The sequence below is a fragment of the Thamnophis sirtalis genome, unplaced genomic scaffold (assembly GCF_051295495.1).
Source record: "Thamnophis sirtalis isolate CommonGarterSnake01/CBP01778 unplaced genomic scaffold, rThaSir2_p1.2 scaffold_6, whole genome shotgun sequence".
Classification (NCBI taxonomy): domain Eukaryota; kingdom Metazoa; phylum Chordata; class Lepidosauria; order Squamata; family Natricidae; genus Thamnophis; species Thamnophis sirtalis.
This window is the reverse complement of record NW_028261386.1, coordinates 11,887,638-11,915,303: the sequence shown is the minus strand read 5'-3', so window position 1 is coordinate 11,915,303 and position 27,666 is coordinate 11,887,638. Positions and strand designations below refer to the sequence as shown.

Here is a 27,666-nt window from a genome sequence, read left to right as displayed (position 1 = left end):
TCCTTCCAAATGCCCAAAGAAGATTAATCCTGGGGAGGGGTGGGGGGCCGCAGGGGTGAGTTGGAATCGATTGGGGGGGGGGCGTCTAAAGATTTGGGCTTCAGGTTGTCGCCCAAAATTGAGAGATACAGAAGAGGGGGAGGGAAGGAAGAAGAGGAAGAGAAGGAAAACAAAAGAGGTGGGGGGAGTTGGCTTCCCGGCAAAAAGCGTGCGATCCTGCCACAATCCATCCACCTTCCAGGCGCGGCAGCGCCCGCGAGAAGCCCCCCCCCTTTCCCCATTCATCCCCTTTCTCAGCTGGAGCCGGCGAAGAGCACTGCGCAAACTCGGCGCGCATGCCTGTCACTCAGTTCGCGCGTTTAAGAAGAGAGCTTGATTTCACACGGTTGGGAGAAGGGGTGGGGAAGAGGAGGGGGGGTGATCAGAGATAGAAAGTTACCCACGTGATCAAAGGGGGCGGGAGAGAGAGAGAGAGAGAGAGACCCAGGCAGGCAAGGAGAGGTGAATGGGGCTGCTGAACCCCGTGCTGCTGCGGCTGGAGGAGTAGCGGGGACAGAAACCTCTCCGACGTCTGTACCCCGGGAAAGATTTTGTACTCATCGTCGCACCTTCTCCTCGCCCCACCCCGCAGTCTAACCGATCCTCCTCAAGCCCCTTTCCTCTATACTTAACGCACTGATTCCCCCCATTTTCGCGGGGAGGGGGCGATCGCCGCCAGCCCCTCTTACTTTGCACTACCCCCTCCCCGAGTCTTGCTCCTGGATCCATTCACCTCCTTCCTTAGACGGGCAAGGCAGCGAAACCAAGGCCCGTCCGATCCCTTTGTGTTGGGATCCTTGGGATTCTCGCAGGCGCAACTCTTGCCTCAGCCTCCCCCCCCCCCCCGATATCTCCGCGTCCGACGCGGCTCCCGAGCGGTTCTCGTCCTTCCGAGTGAAGGACTTGCCTCCGAGGGGTCCATCTCTCCCCCTCCCAACACACACCCCCTCCCTCCGTTCGGAGACAGCTGGACTGTCAGAGAGTTGGGGCCCGCGGGGGCCCTTGGCAAGGCACGCGCCGTCGTGTGTGTGTGGGGGGGGGCGTGTGAGTGTGTCCCGCGAAGTGGGGGGTCCCCTCCACACACACCAGCCAGGTGCGAAGGTCCAGGAGACCCCTAGCAGCTGTCCTGCCTCCCCCTCATCAAATGTCGACGTCGTCTGAGGGAAACAGGAGAGGTGGGGGGAACTCCTTTACCCCGCGCCCCTTCGGGTGTATATGTGTGTGTAAAAAAAACACGCCAAAACAAAACGAAGCAACTTCTCTTGGCTTTAAGGCTCCGTGGTATTGACAAGTGAGGGGAGGGGGCGCCTTTCATGTTGGCAACCCCGAAGCGGAGAAAGCTCCGACCGAGAAGTACTTTTGAACCCCATCTCTCCCCCCTCGCGCCCACCCGCTCCCCACACCAGGCGAACCCGGTTTCCAAAGACGCTGTGTGTGTGCCTGTATATACGCGTGTATGTGTAAAGGGGGGGGGGGGAGAGAATCCAGAGCCTAGCCACCTTACTGTCTCGCTGCCTTCGGATCGGAGCGTTCCGTTACTCTTAATTTATTGCCTGCTTTTTGCAGCGGGGGGGCGGGGAGAGGAAGAGGGGGAAGGCGCGCGAGAGAGACGGGAGAGTCTTCGCCAAGGAAGGACCAGCGAACAGCCATTACTTTGCTGGGCTTGCTCAGAGCGTTCTCGACGTTCTCCCCGCGCCCCCCTCCTCCTTTCCCGGGGCTGACATTCCTTGGGAGTCTCCCGTCTTGCGGACCCCCCCTCCTTCCCGCCGCTCCCCCTTCTCGCTTCCTCCAGCTCTCCCTCCTCCCTCGCTCTCTCGCTTCCACCGGAGGGGGGTGGGGGAACCGAAGTTGGCGATTGGGGAGGGGGGGAGAGAGAGCGAGAGAGAGCGAGGAAGCAGGGGGAAAAAGGGAGGGATAAGGCAGTGTGGAGTTGTGGAGTGGAGGGCGGGCGGCGGGAGGGAGGGAGGGGGGGTTTGCGCGGATAAAGAGCCATGGACGGATCCGCGCTCTGCAACGGCTTCCGCAAGAAACGGCGATCCAGATCGCAGCGCAATCGGGAAAGGCGATCCAAAGGCGGATTATTACAAGGTGGCCCCGGCGGGGATTTGGGGGTCGGCGGTCCCGGGGAGCCGCGGAGAACCCGAGCGGCTTCCATCCTTTCTTCCTCCGGCTCGGATCTTGAAAACAATGGCAAGCCGCCGTCCCGACCGAAACCCCCCCGGAGGAAGCGGAGGGAGTCTTCCTCCCCCGAAGAAGATATCGTGGACGGCTTCGCCCTGGCCAGCTTTGTCACTCTGGAAGCCTTAGAGGTAAGGGACACCCCCCGCCCCAAACCAGCCCCCCTCCCTCTCCCTTACCCCGCATCGCTTCCATCACAGCGGCTTCGGGGAGGTTGGGGGGGGGAGAGAAACCGGAGAAGTGGAGCGCGGGGAGGGTGTGTGTGGAGTCGGAAGCGTGGTGTGTGTGCCCGCCGGAGTCCCATTGTTTGCTGATGGGGGGAATGGCAGCCGAAAGGGAAAGGGGAGATTAAAAAAAAACCGTGTGTGTGTGTATGCAACGTCTGCGCGCGTGGAAAGGAAAGAGCCTCGCGCCTCCCGGCTGTGTTGGGATAACAATGCAGACTTGGCACGCGCGCGCGCACCCCCGCCTCTCCCTCCCCGCCCGCTTTCTCCAAATATTGATCGAGCTAGATACAGGGAGGGCGCGCGCGCGCCTGTGTGCTTTTGTGTGTGTGTGTGTGTGTGTGTGTGTGTAAGAGCGCGCGCGCACGTGTGTGTATGTGTGTGTGCCTGAGTGTGAGAGTCTATTTTGGTTTGGGCTGCAGTTTGACGGATGCGCCGATTTCTGAGGAAGGGCGTTTTTGAATAGGGTTCGCCTGCGCTCGCTCCAGCTGTTGGGGAGTGGTGCTCGGCTTCCTACGGGCGGGCGGGAGGGAAGGAGGGAGAGAGGCAGGAGGAACCGGGAGTGTGGGGAGGGGGGGGCGTAGTATTCCCCGGGCCTGAGAAGCCGAGAAGGCGGGGCCTGGTGCAACTTGCAAAGGGGGTGTGTGCGCGCGAACCATGCTTGATTGGACTCTCCTCCGTGCTCCAGAAGGGGATTTATTTATTTATTGTCCCTTTCAAGCGTGCGGGGAGCCGGAGAGAAAGAAAGAGGGTGGATGGATGGATGGGAAGAGGGAGGCGGAAGAAGGGGGCAACAGGAGAGAAAGAGCTGCGGTCCCCGAGCGTAATCTCCTTTCTAAGGGGTTGGTCGTCCGTATAGTTGACAGCTGCCCAAAGTCGGAGATTCCGCGGCGGCTGGCAAAAATAGAAAGTGGTTGCTGGGATCTTGGTTGGGGTGGGGATGGTGGGGATGGGGCAGACTGAGGAGTTTGCGTCCCCCCCCAAAAAAAACCCCACAATTGGGCAGCTTCTCCTCCTCGGCGTCCCGATCTAGGCTCGATCTGATCAGAGTAGAGCTAATCAGGAGTGAAGCGAGATCTTACACCTGGAGATAAATTCTTGCAGTGCAGAGTTGCGGGTGGGGGGAGGAGGAAGGACAGGCGGATTTGGAAGAGATCAGGTGCGATACCAGGTGCAATAAAATGTTGACAACCCCCCTCCCTTTTGATGACGTGATGAGGAATGCCAGCTGGGCAGAAGTGGACTTTCCTCCTCCCCCCCCCCATCCCTGAGTCTAGTAGTCTTTTTGGAGGGTCCTATGACCTCCTGTTAACAATCACCTTGAAGCCAATACTTTGTCAATTTCAGCTTTTCTTTCCTTCTTGGTCAAGAACTTTGATCTTGAACTTCTGGGGTGCCCTGACTATTTTTTTCTTTTCTTTTTTGCATTGGTCCTTTAAGATTTTAGCCTGCAGCATCAGAAGTGGTTTGTGTGAAGGTGTTCGTCCAAGATGTCCTTCCCCCAGGTCACATTTGAAAGAATGGGGGGGGGGAAATGAAATTTTGGAGCAGGTCCTTGATTTGGAGAATTGACTTTTCCTGTCATTTTTATATGAATGGAGAGGGTGGGACTAGATGACCCAAAGGTCCCAGAGTCTGGCATGGTTGCCATTGGAGAGCTGTTGTTTTTGATGTATCTGCGCGGAGAAAGATTCGTAAAAGAAGAGTTTATGCTTTGTGATTTGATTTGGTGTTCTACATTTCTTGGGAAAGCTGACCAAATTTGGGCTGGCGTCCTTTCTCCTTCCAAAAAGTACTTTGTTGAATGTTAAGTTCCAGACAGGCCTTGAAACTATCTTTGGAAACGACCAGACAGTGACCTAGATGAAGCATCAATAATTATGAAATCTATTCCAGGAATATAGGATGTGGATGTGCTGCTTGTGTGTGTGTGTGTGTGTGTGTGTGTGTGTGTGTGTGTGTGTGTATGTGTGCGTGATATTCTAAAATACAAGTAATCCTCGACTTACAACAGTTCATTTAGTGACCATTCGAAATGAACAGTGGCAGTGAAAAGAGTGGCTTATGACTGCTTTTTCACATTTATGACCATTGCAGCATCTCCATGGACCTATGGTCAAAATTCAGACATTTAGAAACTGATCCATATTGATGACGATTGTACTGTTGTGTCTTGGGGGGGGGTCATGCGATCACGTTTTGTGACCTTCTATCAAACAAAGTCAATGGAGAAACCAGATTCATTTAACAACCATGTTACTAACTTAACAGCTGCAGCAATTCACGTTAAGTGATTAAACTGTGGCAAGAATGGTTGTAAAATGGGGTAAAATTCACTTAACAACTGTCTCACTTAGCAACAGAAATGTTGGGCTCAGCTGTGGCCGTACGTCGAGGACTACCTGTACAGGGCCAAGCATCATCCCGGTGACTTCTCCTTTGAAAAGGATGGATTATTATGAAACTGTGTCCTTAGTTGACAGAATTGTAAGGAGACATTGATTTTTGCCTTGTATATACTGAGTTATACATTTAAATGTCCCTGAGTTTTTACATTTCCCAGTTCCCTTTCTGCTTTACTTTTTTTAAAAACCAAACAAACTACTAACATGGTCGTCTGTTTTGTTCATATAAACCCTCCTTTGATTGAGCTCAAGTGTTCTTGACTTCATGGACATGTCTGTTTTTGTAACCGTACACAAGTGGTTTGCCTCTGCCTTTTTTTAGCAAGCTTTCTGGTTTCCCAGTGAATCCTGCCTACCTAGCATCACTAAGTGGTCTCCCATCCTAGCCAGGCCCATAACTTGGTATTTTGAAAGTAAATGCGACATAGAATTCAATTTAAATTTATTTGAAGATTGTTTTAGTACTGTAATTCAACACCAAGGGGGTTTGCACCCTAATCTGAAATGTGGGTTTTTCTTAATGTTAAGTGTTCAGATAGAAATCGTTATAACTCTGCAGAGGAGTATGGAGTTAATTTGAATAAAGAAATGTACAAATTGTTAACAGAAAGTAAACAGATACTCAGTAAAGAATTATGACCCCAAAGAATTATGTCTTGATTCTGTGTGGTGTGATGTAGAAGCAGAGGGGAAACTTTCAAAAGGTTTTCAAGATTGTGTCATTATACTTTATAACAATAGAGTTCCAGTAGTTTGTGCACTGTCTGTTCCTTGCACTGGTTTACCTCTAAGGTCTGACAAATTCATAATCTCATGTTCCAATGTATACAGTGTGGAATGTTTCTGTTGCTATTTATATATTACTTGGATTTTAGCAGTGTTCATTAGTTGCAGGATCCAATCTGAGTCGGTCACCTTGACCAAAGGTTTATTCAGGCTTCTCCTGGAGCCCATGGTCAAAGAATTTGTCTCTCTCCAAAATATTGTTAGTTTTTTGTTTTAAAAATGCTATATTCAGCTATTGAAGCTAATTACTGAAATATTGAAAAATATAACCTAATTCTCTGATGCCTATAAATTCAATTTATTTATTTTGCGATTTGGGTTTTCCTTTTTCAACACTTTTTGGGTTTTCTTTACCTTTCTTTACTTTTATCTTTTCTTAATAATACATGTGAATTTATTTAACTTCCAAGGTCTTTATCTAAGCCTTTCCTTGGTCTTAATGCCAAATGTAATAACCTACTAATAACTACTTTGTTTTACTTGTTGGTGAAAGCATCTTATTGAAAGCTTTTCCTTGTGCTTTCCATAAGTAATCTATTAAGTCACAAAATCCAGAATCTGAATTTCTCCTGGTTTAAAAGAAGTGCATATGTTTCAAAGCATGGTTTTCTTTGAGTAAGATGGAGAAGAAACAATTTTTTTTCTTGCAGAATTAAAAAAAAGAGAGCATACAGGTAGTCCTCACTTAATGACCACAATTGAGCCCAGAATTTCCATCACAAGTCGTTGTGGTCACTAAGTGGCTCACCACATGACCTGACTTGATTGTAAAATTGTTTCCACGATGGTTGTAAAGCAAGTCATCACAGTGGTTAAGGGAATCATGTGTTTGTTAAGAAGATCCATTACCCTGAATGGGTGTTTTGCTAGAAACCAAGGAAAAACATTGGAAACTGGCAAAAAATAAGTTGCAAATTACAGTCTTGTGACAGCAACCGGTTGTAAATGCAAAATAGAATCAAATGACTTTGCCGGGATGGAGGAATCCGCCTTAATTTCATTAAGTGAGGACTACCTGATCTTTGTAAGCAGTGCTGCAGTAAATATCTGATAATGAAGTCATAATCTAAGCCAGTGGTCAGCAACCTTAAACACTCAGAGCCACAAAGGTCCTAATCAGAAGCCCACTGTTCAATTCTAGAGCTGACTGGAAGTTCGGTTCCCCCACCATAGAGTCACTTCCTAGTGCACCGTCCTTTTTCCTCTACCTGTCCTAACCGAAAGCCCTACCAATTGTGGAGTCAACCAGCTACAGGGAGCCGCAGCAGAGGGATGAAAGAGCCACATGCGGCTCCAGAGCCGCGGGTTGCTAACCCCTGATCTAAGCAATAGTCTCTTGGTCTTCAAGAGACAGCACCTTACTGGAATGGAATTTTAAGGCTATTCTAACTGCCTTTGTAATTTAAGAAACTCAAGTCTTGTCATAGTAAAAGAGAAAAAATAATAAGGTGGGTAGGTGGGAACTTTGCACTTAGCAGTAGACTTAGCAATAGCAGTAGACTTATATACCGCTTCATAGGCCTTTCAGGCCTCTCTAAGCGGTTTACAGAGAGTCAGCATATTGCCCCCAACAATCTGGGTCCTCATTTTACCCACCTCGGAAGGATGGAAGGCTGAGTCAACCCTGAGCCGGTGGGATTTGAACCGCTGACCTGCTGATCTAGCAGTAGCCTGCAGTGCTGCATTTAACCACTGCGCCACCTTAGGCACTTGCCTAAACACTTATCTCAACACATTTCAAAACATCCTTCAGAGTCATCGTCTCCTCAAAGAATAACCTTCCAAGACTAGACAAGGTATTCTCTCATGGTTTGCTTTGAATCATAGTTTACTTAAATGCTCCATAATTGCCCGGTTCATATGTAATAGGAAGCCATTAACTGTGGTTTAAAAATCACAAGGACTAAGCCAACATTACAACAAGGCTTGAGGTTGATGTCTTGTTTAAAGTAGGAAAGCAATTGCTATAAAATGATATAAAAATGTCAGTGTGAGTAATAGTGGCAAAACCCCTCAATAGTCAGGTGCTTCCTGAAATTAGAGCTTATCTTGTGTGTGTTTCTTTAAAACTTCTTTTCTGCATCTCATAGGGTATAAATTGTATAGATCTGAAGCTGCGATGCACTGACTTGGGAAAACTCAGACCAACATAATTGGACTGTCTTTTGAGTAAGCAAGCATGACTGCTTCTTGACATCTAAAGAATAAGCCGGATCAGTTCATACTATCTATATCATCCGTTTAGATCTGGAATAAGTGCGAGTATCCATGTCATACTTTTATTAATTCCTTAAGAAAGTAACTTCTTTTCCTCTGCTTGCATAACTGCCACTGTTGGGGCCAGAAAAAGAGAAATTAAAAAGTCTGTTTTGAGAAGATGCTGACGGGTGCCATAGTTTTCCTGTGCATGCTCTGATTTGCTGTTTCTCCTCTGAAACCCTATTACAGGTAGTCCTCAACTTACAACAGTTCATTTAGTGACCGTTCAAAGTTACAATGGCATTGAAAAAAATGACTTATTTTTTTAAAATATATATTTATTTTTTTTAAATGCAAATAATGCAAACATAGTGCATATACATCTAAATACCAAAAAAGGGGAAAAAAAACTAATATTGCAGTGCACACCCACCCCCCAAAGACCCTGTTTTTTCCCCTTATATTTCTTCCTTTATAACAACTAAAATATTTACAATATATTCCAATTGTGCCCTTATCCCCTCCAAAACAACATATATTCTTTTGTTAGTTTATTCCCTTTACCTTCCACCAACACTGATTTTATAAAATCCCTCCATATTTTATTATAATTGTTTGCTTTGATCATCCATTTTAAAATTTAATTTCCGTTGTTAATTTATCATTTGTTGCCATATTCCAAATGTCATTATATCACTCATTTCTTTGAATATCCCAATTTCGTCCCCAATATTTAGCCAACACTAATCTAGCTGCCATTATCCAATTTACAATCAATTCCTTTTTTGTTTCTTTTATATCCGTTTTTTCCAAGAGAGAGAGAGGGAGGGAGGGAGGGAGGGAGAGAGAGAGAGAGAGAGAGAGAGAGAGAGAGAGAGAGAGGGAGAGAGGGAGAGAGAAGTGACTTATGACCATTTTTCACACTTACAAATGTTGCAGCATCCCCATGGTCCTGTGATGAAAAAATTCAGATGCTTGGCAACTGACTCATATTTATGACGGTTGCAGCATTCTGGGGTCATGCAATCCTCTTTTATGACCTTTGCAAAATTTTAGTTCTATGCAAAAAACCCTAAAACTTTGCATTCCCCATTCACCTTCCTTTTCTTTTATGTTCATGTTGCTTTATGGTTCGTATGTTTGTATGGGGGGAACAATCTGAATGGTTTCTATGAAGGAGAACTGCAAAGCTATCAAGCCACCATTTACTTCGAAGGCCCTGTTTGAAATTCCTAAACCAATAGATTTGTAAGCAAGACATGTGAAGAATTGCTGTCTGTGGGAAACTGAACACCCCCCACCCCCCATAGGTTTTCCAGAGCTGGCAAAATGCTACTCTGATGGTAGTTTTAAAAACATCACAGTTCAGCGAGAAATATATTGGTTCACCTCTATAATGCATCTTTCTTCATAAGTCTGGAACTGTTCTAAAACTGGCACAAAATTCTTGGATAGAAGTGCCTTTTATCTATATATTAGTCTCTTTTGAATTGAGTCCAATTTCTGGTGACTTCATTGAACACATTTATGCAGTTTTCCTAGCAACAGCATAGACATTATGAGAAAACAGAGTATTATAGCTATTTTCTGGCATTGTTTCTCTTTTGCAGAGTAAGGATTTCTTAGTGCTCACTCATCTAAGAACTAACGGGGGCCAATCCAGATTAGCTTCCAAGTTCAGCCAAGCATTGCTAAAAGCACTGCGAGTGAGGAGCAAATGGCAAAATGTGCACTGCAACACAAGGATACAAATCGAATGACTTACCTATTTAGGTACAATGTTGCAACGTCATTTACAAAAGGTCAATTCATGTCCTACCTTTGAGAAGGGTTATACTGGACGCACAGTTTCTATGGAAGTTCTCCATCAAAGGCAATGCAATCCTGAATTGCATTAAGAGAGGGATACAGTGAGGATGGGAGGTACCAATACCACTCTATAACGCCTTAGTAAGACCACACCTAGAGTACTGCATCCAGTTTTGGTCACCACAGTATAAAAAAAAAGACGTGGAGACTCTAAAAAGAGTGCAGAGAAGAGCAACCAAGATGATTAGGGGACCGGAGGCTAAAACATAGGAAAACATACAACAAACGGTTGCAGGAACTGGGCATGGCTAGTCCAGGGAAGAGAAGGACCAGGGGACACATGATAGCAGAGTTCCAATATTTGAAGGGCTGCTACAGAGAGGAAGGGGTCAAGCTATTCTCCAAGACACCTGAAGGCCAGACAAGGAATAATGGATGGAAAACTGAACAAGGAGAGATTCAACCTAGAAATAAGGAAAAACTTTCTGACAGTGAGAACAATCAAACAACGGAACAGACGTTGCCTTCAGAAGTTGTGGGAGCTTCATCACTGGAAGCTTTCAAGAAGATATTGGACTGCCATTTATCAGAAATGGTGTAGGGTCTGCTTGGGCAGGGAGTTGGACTAGATGACTTACAAGGTCCCTTCTAATTCTGTTAGTCTGTATCTGTAACATCCAGGTCATGGTTGTCCCAAAGATGCTGTTCAAAAGGCAACTGGACTTCCTTGTTTTTTTCCCTTGAAAATGTTTTGCTTCTCATCCAAGAGGCTTCTTCAGTTTCCCACCATTCAGCCAGAATTGAAGAAGCTTCTTGGATGAGAAGCGAAATCTTTTCAAAAAAAAAAAATTCCACAAGAAAGTCCAGCTGCTTTTTGAATAGCATCTTTGGGATTGTATGCTTAAGGCTAAGTGTACAAAAACGCTACTGTTTTCCAAAGGATTTCTTTTCAAAGAATCCCATATTGATCCAAAAACTTGTTTCAAGAACATAAAAGAATATATAAAACAAAGCCCCACGTGTTTAAGAGACAAGTAGATTCATTGCCGTACAAATCCATTTCAGGAAGTCTTTGGGATTGGAACATCCATTGCTAAGCAAGTGGGTCATTAAGTGAGTCTTAACTAATTTCTGTGACCTTTTTGCAATGGCTGTTAAGCTAACCATGTGGTCATTAAGCAAATCTGGCTTTCCCCACTGAATTTGCTTGTTGAAAGCCAGTTGGGAAAGTTGCAAATGGCAATCACATGAACCCCCCCCCCCCCAGGATGCCCCAACCAATTGCCATGTATCTGAATTTCATCATGTGACTGTGGGGGATGCTGTGATGGTCATAAGTGTGAGGACAGCACTTTTTTCAGTGCTACAACATAATAACATGAATGGTTGTAAGTTGAGGACTACCTATATATCAATTTCCTTCATCAGTGGGAAGGATGTCCTCAACTTACAGCAGTAGTGACAGTTCAAAGTTACAACCGCATTGAAAAAATTTTTTTCACACTTATGACCATTGCAACATTTCCATGATCACATGATCAAAATTCAGATTCTTGGCCACTGGTTTATATTTATGACGGTTGCGGGGTCATGTGATCACTTTTTGGGACCTTCTGGCCAGCAAAGTCAATGAGGGAATCCAGATTCACTTAACAACCATGTTAATGATTTAACAACCATAGTGTTTCACTTAACAACTGTGGCAAGAAAAGTCATAAAATGAGGCAAACTCAATGAATGTTTCACTTAGAAACATAAATTTGGGGCTCAATTGTGGTCATAACTTGAGGACTACCTGCAGCTGGTAAACTCTGGAAGAGATTGTGCCAGGAATGGCATTGTTAGAGAGGGAGTTTGGGACAGAAGGCCCCAAAGGGCAGAATGAGGATCTAGGTGGGTTTCACACATCCTGAAGAAAGTGAAGTAACCTACTTTAAATCTCAACCATCTTCCAGACCATTAAACTTAAGAGCCTTAAAAAAAAATTCTGTTGTAAAGTGCACCATCTAAAGAATATTTGGAATGTATCCACCACATATTTTAATTGACCTAGCCAGGTCTGGATGTTAATCTTTTATCAACAACACTGCTTGGTCTGTGTTCCCTGAAATGGTTCTGCAGCCATGAAAGCTTTAGTGTAATTATCACAGTTTGAGTGTACAATAGATGTATTTGCCACTGTAGGATAATCTTTGCATCTGATGGCCCAATCTTTGAACCTTTCTGAATGCATCTGCCTTTTAAGATGTGACAATGCATTATGTGGTCAGATCATTTTCTAGAGGAGAAAGCAATTACTCATAAGAGGGGGCCCTTGAAGGATATTGTCAGGCCTGTCCCAACTTAATCTCTTATCAAAGAAAGACCCCCCGACTCCATTTGTGGTGAAAGATACACTTTTAATAAAAGCCAAGTGAACCCCATGGACAACGTTCCTCCAGGCCTTTCTGTCCATTACCATCCCTCCAAGTCCATTTAAGCTCATGCCTACTGCTTCAGTCACTCCATCCAGCCATCTCTTTCTCTGTCATCCCCTTCTTCTTTTGCCCTCAATCTTTCCCAGCATTAGGCTCTTCTCCAGTGAGTCTTTCCTTCTCATTAGGTGGCCAAAGTATTTGAGTTTCCATTTATTTATTTATTTATTTATTTATTTATTTATTTATTTATTTATTTATTTATGAATGAATGAATGAATGAATGAATGAATGAATGGAATTTATATCAATGTTGAGGGTAGCCTGGCTATTATATTGATGACCAGCTGGTGCTCAGATCCTAAATACAGGTATTTACTCGACTTATAAACATTTGTTTAGTGACCCTTCAAAGTTACAGCAACACTAAAAAAAGTGATTTACGACTGTTTTTCACACTTACGACCATTGGAGCACCTCCATAGACGTGATCAAAATTCAGGTTCTCGGCAACTGGCATGTACTTAAGACTATTGCACCATCCTGGGTGGGTGGGGAGTTACATGATAACCATTTGTAACCTTTCCACCCAGCTTTTGATAAGCAAAGTCAGTGGGGGAAACCAGATTTGCATAATGTCCACGTGATTCACTTATTAACTGCAGTGATTCCCTCTAATGTGCAACAAAAGGGCGTAAACTGAAGCGCAACTCACTTCATAACTGCCTTGCGCCTTAACTATGAAAACTTTGCTCTCAATCGTGACCGTAAGTTGAAGACGACCCATCTTGGATAAAGAGAAATAATCTAGTGTTAGAAATAGGTTTTTGGGTTACTCATGAGTGCGTGTTCTCCATCTCCGAAGGGTGCATGTGTGTATGTGTGTGTTTGTTTGTTTCTGTGTGCCTTCAAGTCAGCCTAGCAGCTGCTTTGATCCCCGGCCCTGCAGTTTTCTTGGCAACAATTTTCAAAAACGGGCTGCATTGCCTTATCCTTAGAGCTGAGAGACAGAGACCAGTCCAAGGTCATGCAGTGGATTTTGTTGTCATATAACTCCTTGTGTAGGTGTGGCGGTCACCCATGGCCCAGTGCATAACAGGGCATGTGCAGCCACGCTGAACCACACAGGAAAAAAACAAACTCCTAAAGAACATAACATCCTGATAGTACTCCATAACATCCTGATAGTTCACTCTAGATGTGCCTTACCCAATGACGCCCAGGATTTGACCATATATAGACAGAACTTCCCTGAGCAGTAGATTAGCAATTGTATTTTGACAGGCTGTCTTAAATCACATGCTGATTGCTCCTCCTGCCTTTGTCCTATCTCAATAAAAGGGGCTTCCAGACCCCCAATCTGGGTCGCTCCATCCCAAGAAAGCTCGTGTCCGTGTCTTTTCTCAACATTGGCCTCATGGATGAACCACGGGTACTTCGCAGATTTTATGCAGGGTTAAAATTCAGTCTCCAGCTTTCTAGCTTAGGGCTTGGACTGCCACCCAAACTGGTTCTCCGTCTCCCCAACGACTAGGAAGAAATATAAGCATCCATACGCTGTTTCCCAGACTTTTCTGCAATGCTCCTTTGGAAGCCTGTGATCACCCCCTCTCCCTCTCCCTCCCCCCCCTCTCTGTAGGCAACAGGGAGCACCATCTCCTTGACATTTTACTATTATAAATAACTAAGGGAGTATTTGATTCCCCCCCCACAAGTTCTTCATTTCATTTCATTTATTTTGTGTGTGTGTGTGTGTGTGTGTGTGTGTGTGTGTGTGTGTATATATATATATATATTAAGGTGGGTGTCATACATTCTAATACAAATAGAATTAGTAGAATTAATCATAGTTATTAGATTCAACCAACGTATATATTTCTAATAGCAATACACATTTATATTAAATTATCATCTATCATTATTTAATTATTTCATGTTTCCTCTTGCTGTTGCTTTTATTTTATTTTGTAAAAGTGTATACATTAATATTCCCCCTTTCTCTTATTTCAATCGCTTGATTTTTTTTTTAAAGGAACCACCAACATCTTTTGTCCTGCTGTTTCTTAGAGGTTAATCTCTTTTTTCTAAAATTCAGATTGAATCTAGAGAGCTCCAAGAGATCTTGGGAACTTACATCTTTATCCTGTGTAAATACAGGTAGTCCATGACTGCAATTCAGCCCAAATTTTATGTTGCTAAGTGAGAAGTTCATTAAGTGACTTTTGCCCCATTTTACGATTTTTCTCACCGCATTTGTTAAGTGAATCACTGCAGTTGTTAAATTAAATCAGAAACAGTTGTTAAGTGAATCCGGCTTCCCCATTGACTTTGCTTGTCACAAAGTGGCAAATGGGGATCATGTGACCCTAGGACACTGCAACCGTCATAAGTATGAAGCGTCTGAACGTAAATCACATGGCCATGGGGATGCTGCAATGGTCATGAGTGTGAAAAATGACCTTAAGACACGCTTTTCAGTGCCATTGTAACTGTAACTTGGAACGGTCACTAAATGAACTATTGTAAGTCGAGGACTACCTGTATGTCCCTATTCAATTAAAGCTTTGCTTGAAGCAGTTCTTACGCCTGGCACATGTCCCATGCTTGTGAGTGTGCAGACACTCAATTTTGGGCAGGCAGCTCTGCAAGTACCACTTTCAGTTAGTGTTCATTAGATTAACTGGTGTTCTGTCAATATGTGTGATTGTAATTGGCTGGAAAAGAGGAGAAAAGAGAACACTGGGCCAGTTTCTGCAAAGACTGTAGTCCTATTTTCTGAAGATGGCTGTCCTCCAAAGTCTGAATTCTTCTGCAGAGAATACAGTAGAGAGTAGTCCAAAGGTGCTTTTTCCAGGAGTGCTACTCAGGTGACCCTGAGGACAGAGATAAACCTCCAAGGGCTTCAATGACCCTCTAAAACAGGGGTGTCAAACTCGATTTCATTGAGGGCTGTGTCAGCATCACTCCATTAAATAATTAGGAAAGAAAGACTAAGAGATTCCATGTGTTTGAAATCAAAAGTACTTTTACTAATTACAAATGGTAAGCAAGCAGTTGCGAAGCAAAGTCTACCTAATTAGGCGGGAAAGCGATTGATATATAGAATAGTCCATTCCCCACCCCTTGGGATCATAGCCTCAGGCCAATCATAAGTCCTTCAAGTGTTAGGTGTGAGATAACTTCAAAAAGACATCACGAAGATGGAATGTCGAGGCCGTTGGTCCAGGCGGGAAGCACTCACGCATGCGTATTCCAATCATCTGGTACATACTAGAACATTCCTCCAGCACATCGAATAACCCCTCCCAAATACCAACCCTCCCTCCCCGTTTCATGACAGCTGAAGCAACAGCAAGGCAGAAGCTGACAGGCTGCATGAGGGTTGCGTTTGACCTTGAGGGGCTGGGGTGGGCGTGGCCAGGGTGGGCATGGCCAGCATGACATCACTCGTGCCGGGGGGAGGGAGGGCGCCTGAGGTGGCCCAAGCACTCTGCTAGTGAAAACAGGCTCCTGGGCCCTGCAGATCTCTGCTAGCAAAAATCGAGCTGGGGGGTGGTGGTACGTGCAGCCACTCCAAGCACAGGTTTTGCCAGCAGAGGGCTGCAGGAAGTTGTTGCAGCCAAAAATGTTATCCTGGGATGGCTGCACGTGGAGCTCCATTTTTGTTGGCAGAGGCACTGCGGGCCGATCCTTTGTTGTTTCCAGGGCGTCCCCGTCGGCCAGATCTAAGCACCCCACGGGCCGGATTCGGCCCACGGACCTTGAGTTTGATACCCCTGCTCTAAAAGGATGCAAATGACCAGATGTCTGGAAGGAATATAAGTCCTTCCATTCCCCACTATCTTGTCAGAGCTGAAGAAGCTTCTTGGATGAGAAGTGAAGAAAAAACCAAGAAAGTCCAGTTGCCTCCTGAAAAAGCACCTGAGGGACAATACAGTAGAGACATGGACAGAAGAGAGCACAGCTCCAGAGCAATGTTTCTCAACCTTGACCACTTGAAGATAGGTGGACTTCAACTTCCAGAATTCCCCAGCCAGCATGCTGGCTGGGGAATTCTGGGAGTTGAAGTCCACACTGTTCCTTAACAAGCAAGAAGCAGAGTCTTGGTCCCGGCAAAACCCTTTTTATTTACACAACTGTGAATTCCTTTCATTCACAGTCCACAAGACTTAGCAAACAGTTTTTCAGATGGTTGTTTATCAAATACGAACCTTATCTCAAGCTGCCAATTAACTAGTTCCAAACTCAGGACAAGGCCAAACTTGGCACAGAGTCTCTTATAGTTACAAACAGAACTTTTCTCTTTCAACCAAATGAACTTATTGTTTCCTGCAAAAGCCCCCTCCCCGTTCACTCCTCTTTTGTTTCCTATGGGAAGGGCCAATCACCTCCAAGGTGTGGCTTTACTCTTAAGTCAACCCTGCTTTCTTAGTTGTTCTTGTCAGCTCTGCACATGCAGACACTGGGAACAGGCTCCAGCTGTTCTTCTGCCTCACTGCTGACTAGCTGCCTCTGATGCAAAGCCCTCCTCAATCCCCAGGACTGGCCCATATTCCTCCCCAACCTCCTCACTGTCTGACTCTGCTGCCAGCTCCACTGACTGCCAGCGGGCCACAACACACACGTCTTCAAGTGGCTAAGATTGAGTAACTCTGCTCTACTGTAATGGTGGACCAGCTTTTGGTGACTAGGGTGACTAAGCATTTGGGATGTGGCATGGCCTGCAATAAATGGGGTTGGAGGGACCATTGTGCATTTGGATATAGCTTGGATTTCTTCTCCTTTGCTTTCGGAGAGCAGAGTTTTGAGATTTTCTTAGTTATTTAGAAGTAAATGAAACCTATATGGGATTTTACACTATGGTTTTCAAGCATCCCTATCATGAAATAACAAGAAATCAATCAATCAATCAAAGAGTTGGAAAGGACCTTGGAGGTCTTCTAGTCCAACCCTCTGCTCAGGCAGGAGACCCTATACCATTTCAGACAGGTGGCTGTCCAATCTCTTCTTAAAAACCTCCTGTGATGAAGCACCTACAACTTCTGAAGGCAAGCCTTTCCACTGGTTAATTGTCTTCACTGTTAAGAAGTTGCTCCTTAATTCCAGGTTGCTTCTCTCCTTGATTAGTTTCCATCCATTGTTTCTTGTCCTGCCTTCGGGTGCTTTGGAAAATAAGCTGACCCTCCTCTTCTTTGTGGCAGCCCCTCAAATACTGCAATGCTGCTATGCCATGAATCATGCTGCCCAATGTTGGCAGTTGGTTGGAACAGACTCAGAGTTGACTACCAGTAGCCTCCAGCTGTTTGGACTTCACTGCCTTAGCCAGCAGATTTAAAGGATCCAGATTGGAAGATGTTTCTCTTGAACCAAACTGTATAGATCAGAAGGCCAGAGTCCGCGCTTTGGAATTCTGCTGATGTATCCAATATGTGAGGCTCATATTTTACCGCCCCAGTAAATGCCTCTGTCTTTGGCTAGCCTTGAGGCAGAGAATAATATATCCCTTTGGATGTCAGCTGTGAAAATGCACACTGGTCCAGTGCATTGGCTAAATGGTCTCCCTGAGAAAACACAACACACTCTCCTGACACGCAAACAAATGTTCAGGAGGCTTTCTCGCTCGCATTCCAGATCTGTCTAATATCATTCCCCCCCACTGAGTGAATATAATTGCAAGCAGTTGTTCAATTACTTTTCATGTGATCCTGCCAGATGTTGCTTGCAGCTCTTCTGTGCTCTGAATGGAGCAGGAAGAAAAGTGATCTAAAGCTGTTGGAGAAGGAGGAGAAAGAAAGCGAATGACCACCTCTCTCCCTCCCTCCCTCCCTCTGTCCGTCCCTCTCTCTTTCTCTCTCTCTCCAATTTGCAAACAGTTAATGCTGACAGACAGAAATAAAGGTCATTTCACCAGTGCTACAGCTGCTCCTTTTTCAGTTAAGTGGAGAACACTTCTGGGGCTTCATAACATGCTCTTCAGTGCTTTAACTAAACGTTTGGCAGTGATTTTACGTGGTGGTTTGGTTTTATGTATTGCCAAGAGGTCAATGGGTCTGGTGAGCTACTTGATAAATGTATATTGTCCTCAACACCATCATCATGTTCATCATCATCCCTCCTTTTCTTTTCCCTACTTCCACAAAAAATGCCATTGTGAATGTCAAGATTTCAATGGTCGGTCTCCCTCCCTCCCTTCCTCCCTCCCTCCATCTCTCTATCTATGGTAGGGTAGGGTAGGGTAGGTAGTGTAGGGTGGACAGGACAGTTATTTATTGGTTAAATGTGATTGGACACAAAAGGAATTCGTCTGCACTGCGTAAGTTTTCAGTATATATACAAGCAACAAGTGATAGATTATGACCATATCAGAAAATACAATAATCATATCTGTCTGTCCATCTCTCTCTCTTATTTTCCAGCCTCCACAGTATTTGTCTGTCTGTCTGTCTGTCTGTCTCTCTCTCTCTCTCTCTTATCTTCCATCCATCCATCCATCCATCCACAGTATTTGTATGTCTGTCTGTCTGTCTGTCTCTGTCCATCCATCCATCTATCCATCCCACCTTTATTGTTTTTATAAATAAATCAAACTGGTGAACATAGAAAATATTTCTTCTTTCTCTTTCTATTGTAATATCAAGTGTGTTGTTGTGTGTCTGTTTAAATTCTAGTGCACGTTCCTAATTTTGAACAGCTATTATTAATGTTGAACAGCATACAGATTAAATTCCCTTTTCATTCTCTTTATTTTCTGAGGTAGAGGGATGCTTTGACTATTATTATTTTGTGTGTGTGTGTATTATGCATAGTCACTCAACTTCTTCCTCTAATGGCTTATACGTGCACATGGGTATAGAGAGCCTTTTTGGTGCATACTAAAGGAACCAGGCAAAAAAACCAGCTAGCCTTGAGTTCTGGTCCTCCCTTGGAGGACCTTGGGCCAATCATTCTCTTTCAGTCCTAGGAAGAAGGCAATGGAAAACCATTTCCAAAAAAAAATCGTATCAAAAAACCTGTCCGGTAACCACTGAGCTGTGGTGGTACAGTGGTTAGAATGCAATATTGCAGGCTGATTCTGCTCACTGCCTGGAGTTCGATCCTGACTGGCTCAAGGTTGACTCAGCCTTCCATCCAGGGGTGGGATTCTACCGGTAGCTCCAACTATCAGCTGGGAATGAACTGGTTCGCTCCGACTTTGAAGTGGGCCCACCCTCCCGCCCCTGTGCTATACTCACCTATATTTCCTTTTCTGAAGCTCAACTGATCATATCTGCGAACTCTGCGTACTGCACTCTGCAAACTGATTGTTAAACCAGTAGAATCCCACCCCTGCTTCCATCCTTCCAAGGTGGGTAAAATGAGGGCCCAGATTGTAGGGGACAATATGCTGACTCTGTAAACCACTTAGAGAGGGCTGTAAAGCACTGGGAAGCAGTATATAAGTCTAAGTGGTTATTGCTAATCACTAAGAGTCAACACTTTTCTTGAAGAACAGCCAGCCAGATACACAAACACACACACATGCACACACACACACACGTACGCGCACAGAGACCAACACACACACCACTAAGACTTGCCTACAGAATGAAAAGTGATTGGTATCTTGCAGTCCAGACTGTATATTTGCGAGTTGTTGCTTCTCTTGGATTTCCTTGAACTGCTTGGAATCAAGCCAGCATAATCCCAGGACAGCAGCAATTTTAAGAGTGCAGTGTTTCTGGAATCATTCTTTTTAAAGAGTCTGAATGCATTTGAAGTTTCCACTTAACTGTTTTTGAACTTAAGGTGCTTATCTCCCTGCTATAGGGTAGGCTTTTTTTTCTTGAAAAAAAAAGACAATGAGAATTTGGGATCTAACTATATCAAGAAGCAATGGGTGGAAACTAATCAAGGAGAGAAGCAACTTAGAACTAAGGAGAAATTTCCTGACAGTTAGAACAATTAATCAGTGGAACAACTTGCCTCCAGAAGTTGTGAATGCTCTAACACTGGAAGTTTTAAAGAAGAGATTGGATAACCATTTGAAATTGTGTAGGATTTTCTGCCTAAGCAGGGGGTTAGACTAGAAGACCTCCAAGGTCCCTTCCAACTCTGTTATTCTATTCTAGAATGCTTGCAGAATTGATGAAGGGTTAATGTTTAAAGATTAAGGATTCTTGAACATTCCGATAGGACCATATTGTTCTTTTCTTCTGATCAGCACATTGTTCCAAACTGATTGATTTTTTTTTGTTCTGTAATTGGTTCCTCAGTTTGAAACATCTATAGTTCTTTTGCTTCCCAAAGAGATGCAGAGTGTATTGCAGACAAAAGGATATGATTTACCCATCATAACAACCTTTTCATGGTTTGTTTGCTTGTTTCTTTGGAAAAATCCGGGGCAGTTTTTTTTTTAACCCACCGAATCCGTAAGACAAGATAAAAGATTACAAACAATATGCCACAATCCTGCTAATACTACAACACAGGAAACAGAGAAAAAGAAACAGACAGCACCCCAAAAAGCTTTATTGTCATGGAAATAAACACTGTGATTAAATGCCTGGGAAAATAGAACAGATTTAGCTTAGTTGTAATTCTACCCCTCGCAAGTGGGAATTGTGTTGTGAGATTCTGACTCATCAACTCTTTAGATGTTCATATCCTGATGTACCTTTAAGAACTAGAAAATAATTGACTTTTACAGGTTACAGTGTGTCTTATCACCTGAGCAAAGAATTACTATCCTGAATTGGATAGAAAACACTTGAGAGAGGTTCTTGACTTACAAACACAATTGGGACCGGAATTTCTGTTGCTAAGCAAGGCAGTTGTTAAGTGAGCCATGTCCAATTTTACGATCTTGTGTCATGGTTATTAAGCGAATCACTGCAGTTGTGAAAAGGTCGTTAAAAAGAATCTGGCACCCTCCTGTTGGAAGGAATGTCCTTCTGGGTTCAATTCCAAGTGGGGAAAAAGACACTGGATTCATGGAAGTTGGAAACTCCAGAAAGAAAGAAAGTTTATTGATGAACAGGATCACTTGGCTGGAGATGCTGGGGGAAAAAGGGAAGAGATGCTGAGAATGTCCTGGTTTTATGCCCTCTCTGGGCTTTTGAATTTGAGCTTGTATTCTGAGTGGTTGTCAGACTCCCCCGGGGCGACTCTGTAGGCTGTTCTGAGTCCCACGCTTGGTTGAGCCTTTGCTGAGTGATGATGTAATGAAAGGGCTTTGGGATTCCTATTATGGCTCTGCCTGAAGGAGGTAGATCTTTGTTATGTAGAATAGATTGGCTCAGGCCTTAATGGTCCATTGACTAAGATGCGGGGGGGGGGGGGATGAGTTTCTGCCTAAAATATGTCCTAAAATATCTCATTTTCCTTGGAGAGGGGTGAGGGCTAACTTCCTACACTCCCATTGACTTTGCTTGTGAAAAGCTGGCTGGGAAGGGCACAAATGTTGATCACATGACCCAGTCATAATAAATAAATGCCAGTTTGCCAAGTGTCTGAATTTTGATTTTACGATTGTGGGGATCCTTTGACTGTTGTAAGTGCAAGAACTGGTGATAATCCACTTATTTCAATGCCGTTGTAACTTTGCACAGCCACTAAAGCAATGTGTTGTAAGTCGAAGACTACTTGTTAATTAATTAGGGCATCTTTTGGAAACCTGACATAGTGAGGGGCGGAGTTTCCAGGATGGGTTGACCTTATCCTCTCGTTGATTGGACTGAGTCAGATAAGCTCTTGGTATACGCCCCTGGTCCACCAGGCACTGCCCAGTTATCTACTCAGTCCCTCAACTGGACGGTTTGCCATCCCGGATCTCCGATAATTTGGAAAGAATTTTAAAGAAAGAAATAGAATTAATTCATCTCCCTACAGCACCAGCCGCAAGCGAGCTGGACAGCTCCCCGAGCTGCAAGAAAGCCTGCCAAAAGCCCTCTTGAGGGGCACGCTGCCCAGGCATCTGAGTGAGGAAAGTATCACTCAGAGAAGGAAATCTGCTGGGCAAGCAGGAAACAAAGGGCACAAGCCTTCTAAAGGCAAGCCCTGCCGCGGAGGCTACAGCAGCACAGGAGTGCTCCGCCGCTCCCCACAGGGTTGAGCGGTGAGCCGCGGCTTCCTCAAGCACCGCAGGGCACGAATCAAGCCACCGGCAAGTGAGGGTGGTGCTGGATCCCCGCCCAGAAGGTGAGCCTCGCCACAGGAACTCTGCCATATGCTGGAGCGTTCCTCTGTTCCCTGCTGGGTTGAGCAGTGAACCATGGCTTCCCAAATGCTGCGGAGCGCCCGCGCCATTATCCACATGGCCCACGTTGCTGGAGGAGGTCCACGGGCAGAGCAAAGCCTCTAGTGGTGCCAGAAAGAGGCAGAAGAAGTAAAAACCAGCGGCAGAGGTGCACGGCAGCTCCTTGGAGCACAAACCACCAGAACAGGAAATTTCAAGGAGACACCCTTTGCCTCCTGGCACGGGCGCCATCTTGAAGCCGGGAGGAGCCACGTGTTCCAAGATGGTGGCGCCCAGCGGCAACAAGGAGACCGGCAGGACTCAAGTACCTGCAGCAACAGCCAGCAGCCCCACCAGAGAGGCAGAGGATCAACCAAGGTTAGTGACCACCCCAGAGGCTGCCCAGAAGCGGCGGGGGAGCAAAGGCTAGAGATAAGAAGAAACACCTTTCCCCCAGGGCAGAGCTGGAGGCAAAGGGTGGTCACAAGCCTTCCAAGCCATCTAAGTATGAAAGGCGGAGGCACAGGAAGATGGAGCAGCTCTACAAAAAGGCAAGTGGCCTTAAGTCCATTCCAGGCCTGGGACAGAAGGGGAAGGCCCCAGGAATCCCTGTAACAGGCGGGGCTACAGGGGAGGCATCCACATTGCAAGCAAGGATCCCTATTGATACATCAGGTCTTTGGGGTCTTCCTTAAGGGTGGCAATCCCCCCCCCACATGTCTTCCCTGGGATCAGCCATGCCCACGGGGATACCACCTCTGGTTTTCCCCACACACAGGTGGGCATGGTTCCAACCAGCAACCCCCCACAGGAGTCCCCAATTTTCAAGACCTAATGATGTGGGCCTTCCAGCAATGCATGACAGCGGCATTTCAGCAGCCACAAATGCAACCTCAAGTAGCATCCTCTCCTAGGATACCAGAGGGGCTGGAAACTCAGGGGGAAAGACAGCTCTAGTTCCTCAGCCTCATCACAAGAGGACAGTGACGAGGAGGGGGAAGTTAGGGAGGATAAACTATACAAAGATGAAGGCATGCCCCCTCTTAAGCCAGCCTTCACTGGGTTGTTCCAGCCCTTATTGTATAAGTCACTCCTGTTCAAAGCCAAGGTAGCCGCCAAACTTGGAAACAGAGCAGCAGAAGCACCACCTCAGCACCAGGGGTTTTCTGCAGAAACCATCTTTGATGAGCAGGCCATTGAGGCTGACATGGCGCCAACTCCCAAGGCCTTCCTTGAGTCGGTCAAGCGCCAATGGGCTGCCCCCATAGCAGGGCCCACGCCCACATCCACAGACAAGACCTTCTTCAGTGTGGACCAGGACATGGCCGGGGTGCTATCTCAACCCTCCATTGATGCTCCAGTATTGGCACTACATAGCACCCCCCCCCTACTCTGCCAGGGGAACCAGAGGAGGCTCTGAAGTTGGAGGACAGGAAGGCGGACCTCACCCTCCAAATGGGGCATCAAGCAGCAGCCTGGGTGGTGAAGGCAGCCACCCCCGCCTCCTTCTTCAACAGGTCTTCCTTGCTCTGGCTGCAGGAACTGCAGCAACGTATCCCCATTACTGAGGTCAGAGCACACCAAGACATCAACAAACTGGTGGCGGTCATCCAATTTTCAGCAAATGCCACCTTGTCCGCAGCCAGGTTTGCCTCCAGGGCTATTGCTTCAACCATTGCATCTCGTAGGTTGCTGTGGCTGAGACAGTGGCAGGTGGATGTTCGCCACAAGTGGCGCCTGGCATCTGCTCCTTTCACAGGAGATGCCCTTTTTGGGCCAGCTCTGGACCCCTACCTGGTCGAGAATAAGGACAAGAGGTAGGTGCTTCCCACAGCCCCAAGGAAAGGACAGTTCAGGATGGCGCTTTACCCCAGAAGATCCTACTCCTGGGGACAAGACTTTGGGTCCTCCTTCCGGGGTCAGGATCCCTTCAGGGGCTCAGATGCGGGGTACTCAGGTGCCAGGCAGTACCGGGGGGGGGGGTCTTCTGCCAGGCAGAGATACCCAGATAGAGAGCAGAGGGGCAGGCAGCAGAAGCGGCCCATCCATCCATCCGGCTAGAAAACAGGAGACCATAATTCTCTAATTAAAATTGATTAGAACTAAGTATTTACTGATTTGATTTTAGGAAGCTTTCATTTTTTTTAGATCAACATTTTTTGGGATTGGGTGGTTTTCTTGTTTGTTTGTTCTTTGAACAACTTTTCTATTTTTTAGGATTTGTGCTCTATTTCATTGTGTTTCAGGTCTTAAAATGGACACACTTTGCTGTTGATTTTCACCAGCTGGGACTATAGAAGATGTTCCCTGGGGTGGGGGTGGAGGGCAGAAGAGGGGTCAGTTATCCCAACCTTGAAAAGTAGGGGGCTTTGATGGATTTTTAGATTTTTTAGATTTTATTGCGATTTGTAGGCCGCCCTTTTCCCTGAGGGGACTCAGGGCGGCTCACACAAAATCGGGGAAGGGGAAATACAGACAATAACAAAGACACATATAATAAAAACAGTAACCAACATGCATTCATCATTCGGGGGGGGGCAACTATCTTCATCCCCAGGCCTGACGGGCTAGCCAGTTCTTCAAGGCTGTGCGGAAGGCCTGGACGGTGGTGAGGGTACGAATCTCCACGGGGAGTTCGTTCCAAAGGGTCGGGGCGACTACTGAGAAGGCCCTCCTCCTTGTAGTTGCCAGCCGACACTGGCTGGCCGATGGAATACGGAGGAGGCCCAATCTGTGTGATCTTATTGGTCGCAGGGAGGTAATTGGCAGAAGGCGGTCTCTCAAGTATCCAGATCCACTACCATGTAGGGCTTTATGGGTGATTAACAGCACCTTGAAGCGCATCCGGAAGTCGACAGGTAGCCAGCGCAGCTCGCGGAGGATAGGTGTAATGTGGGTGAACCGCGGTGCACCCACTATCGCTCGCGCGGCTGCGTTCTGCACTAGCTGAAGACGCCGGATGCTCTTCAAGGGCAGCCCCATGTAGAGCACATTGCAGTATTCCAGCCTAGAGGTCACGAGGGCCCGAGTGACTGTTGTGAGTGCCTCCCGATTCAGGTAGGGTCGCAACTGGCGCACCAGGCGTACCTGGGCGAATGCCCCCCTAGCCACAGCCGTCAAATGGTGGTCGAATGATAGCTGTGGATCTAGGAGGACTCCCAAGTTGCGGACCCTCTCTGAGGGGTATAGAGTTTGGCCCCCCAGCCTGAGAGATGGAATATTGGTGGAATCCTTGGGAGGGAAACACAACAGCCACTCGGTCTTTTCTGGGTTGAGCACAAGCTTGTTAGCCCTCATCCAGTCCATAACCGCCTCCAGACCCCGGCTCATCACGTCTGCCGCTTCATTGAGTTGGCACGGGGCGGACAGATACAGTTGAGTATCGTCCGCATATTGATGGTATCTAATCCCGTGCCTGCGGATGATCTCTCCCAGCGGTTTCATGTAGATGTTGAATAGTAGGGGGGATAAGACCGAGCCCTGAGGCACCCCATATGTTAGGGGCCTAGGGGACGATCTCTGCCCCCCCACTAACACCGACTGCGACCTGTCCGAGAGGTAGGAAGAGAACCACCGCAACACGGTGCCTCCCACCCCCACCTCCCGCAGTCGTCGCAGAAGGATACCATGGTCGATGGTATCGAAAGCCGCTGAGAGGTCAAGGAGAACCAGGATGGAGGAATGTCCTCCATCTCTGGCTCTCCATAGATCATCAGTCAATGCGACCAAAGCGGTTTCAGTGCTGTAACCGGGTCTGAAGCCTGACTGGAAGGGGTCGAGATAGTTTGCTTCCTCCAAGGACCGCTGGAGCTGAAAGGCCACCACCTTCTCAACAACCTTCCCAAGAAAGGGAAGGTTGGAGACTGGACGATAGTTATTAAGGACAGCTGGATCCAAAGATGGCTTCTTTAGGAGGGGTCTCACCACCGCCGCCTTCAGTGCGGCGGGGAAGTTCCCCTCCCGAAGAGAGGCGGTCACGACCGCCTGGATCCAGCCTCGTGTCACCTCACTGCTGCTGGTAACCAGCCATGAGGGACACGGGTCCAGTACGCAGGTGGAGGCACTCACAGCCCTCATGGCCTTGTCCACATCCCCGGGGGTAACATCCTGAAACTCAACCCAGAGGTGTTCCATCTGATCCTCTTGTGCCTCGGCTGGAACTGCAGGGGTGGAGTCCAAGTCCGACCGAAACCGAGCAATTTTGTCCGCTAAGAATTGGGCATAATCCTCAGCTCTGCCCTGTAAGGGTTCCCCCGCCTCCCTTTTATTTAATAGGGAGCGGGTTATCTTAAACAGGGCGGCTGGGCGGGACTCAGCGGACGCAACCAAGGTGGCTATATGGGATCTTTTCGCTGCCCTAAGCGCTCTGGTGTATTCCTTGGTGCAGGTGGTTACCATTGCTCGGTTCGATTCGGACTTATTGGACCTCCATCGGTGCTCTAGGCATCTCCTCCGGCGCTTCATCTCCCGGAGTTCCTCGGTGAACCAAGGAGGTCTCCGGGATCCGCCGCCTCGGAGGGGCCGTAGTGGCGCAATCCGGTCGAGGGCCTCTGATGCTGCCGAATGCCAGGCAGCAGCCAAAGTCTCTACCGGATTGTGGGCGAAAGAATCAGGAATGACCCCAAGTTCCGTCTGGAACCTTAATGGTTCCATGAGTCGCCTGGGGCGGAACCACCTGGTCGGTTCCTCCTCCCTACAGTGGGGGTTTGGCCTCCGGAAGTCGAGCCTCAGTAGGCAGTGGTCTGTCCACGACAGGGGTATGATGTCGTTACCCCTCAGACCAAGATCACAAATCCACTGCTCCGAGAGGAATACGAGGTCGAGCGTGTGCCCCGCCGAATGGGTCGGGCCCCGAATTACTTGGGTCAAGCCCATGGCTGTCATGGAAGCCATGAACTCCTGCGCCCCGTCAGAGTTTTCACCGAGCGACGGCAGATTAAAGTCCCCCAGGACCATCAACCTAGGGAACTCAATTGCCAGCTCGGCTACCGACTCGAGGAGCGAGGGGAGGGCTGCTGCAACGCTGTTGGGAGGCAGGTACGTTAACAGCAGACCCACTTGACCCTTGAGGTCCAACTTTATCAGCAGAGACTCACACCCGACAAGCTCCGGAGCAGGGACCCTACGAGGAACTAACGACTCCCGGATAACAACGGCCACACCCCCACCCCTTCCCTGGGCTCTCGGCTGGTGTAGCACCTGAAATCCTTCTGGGCACAGCTCTACAAGGGGGACTCCTCCCTCTGGGCCCAGCCAGGTTTCAGTAATACATGCCAGGTCTGCCCTCTCGTCTAAAATTAAGTCCCGGACGAGAGGAGCTTTGTGTACTACAGACCTGGCATTTAGCGACAGCAGCCTGAGTCCAGGGTCCTGATCACTTGCGCCATCTGGTCTCGGAG

At 46.9% G+C, this 27,666-nt stretch overlaps 1 protein-coding gene and 1 pseudogene across 1 annotated transcript in view; both read left to right on the top strand.

Annotated features, from left to right (window-relative positions):
* Positions 1–2,030: 2,030 nt before the first annotated feature.
* AUTS2 (activator of transcription and developmental regulator AUTS2) overlaps positions 2,031–27,666 on the top strand; it is a 1,079,640-nt gene continuing 1,054,004 nt past the window's right edge. Inside the window, exon 1 of the mRNA XM_087717194.1 lies at positions 2,031–2,348. Within this exon, the coding sequence (XP_087573320.1) occupies positions 2,031–2,348 (318 nt within the window). The remainder of the gene's footprint in view (positions 2,349–27,666) is intronic.
* On the top strand, positions 22,551–24,564 carry LOC148044853 (lamina-associated polypeptide 2, isoforms alpha/zeta-like; annotated as a pseudogene).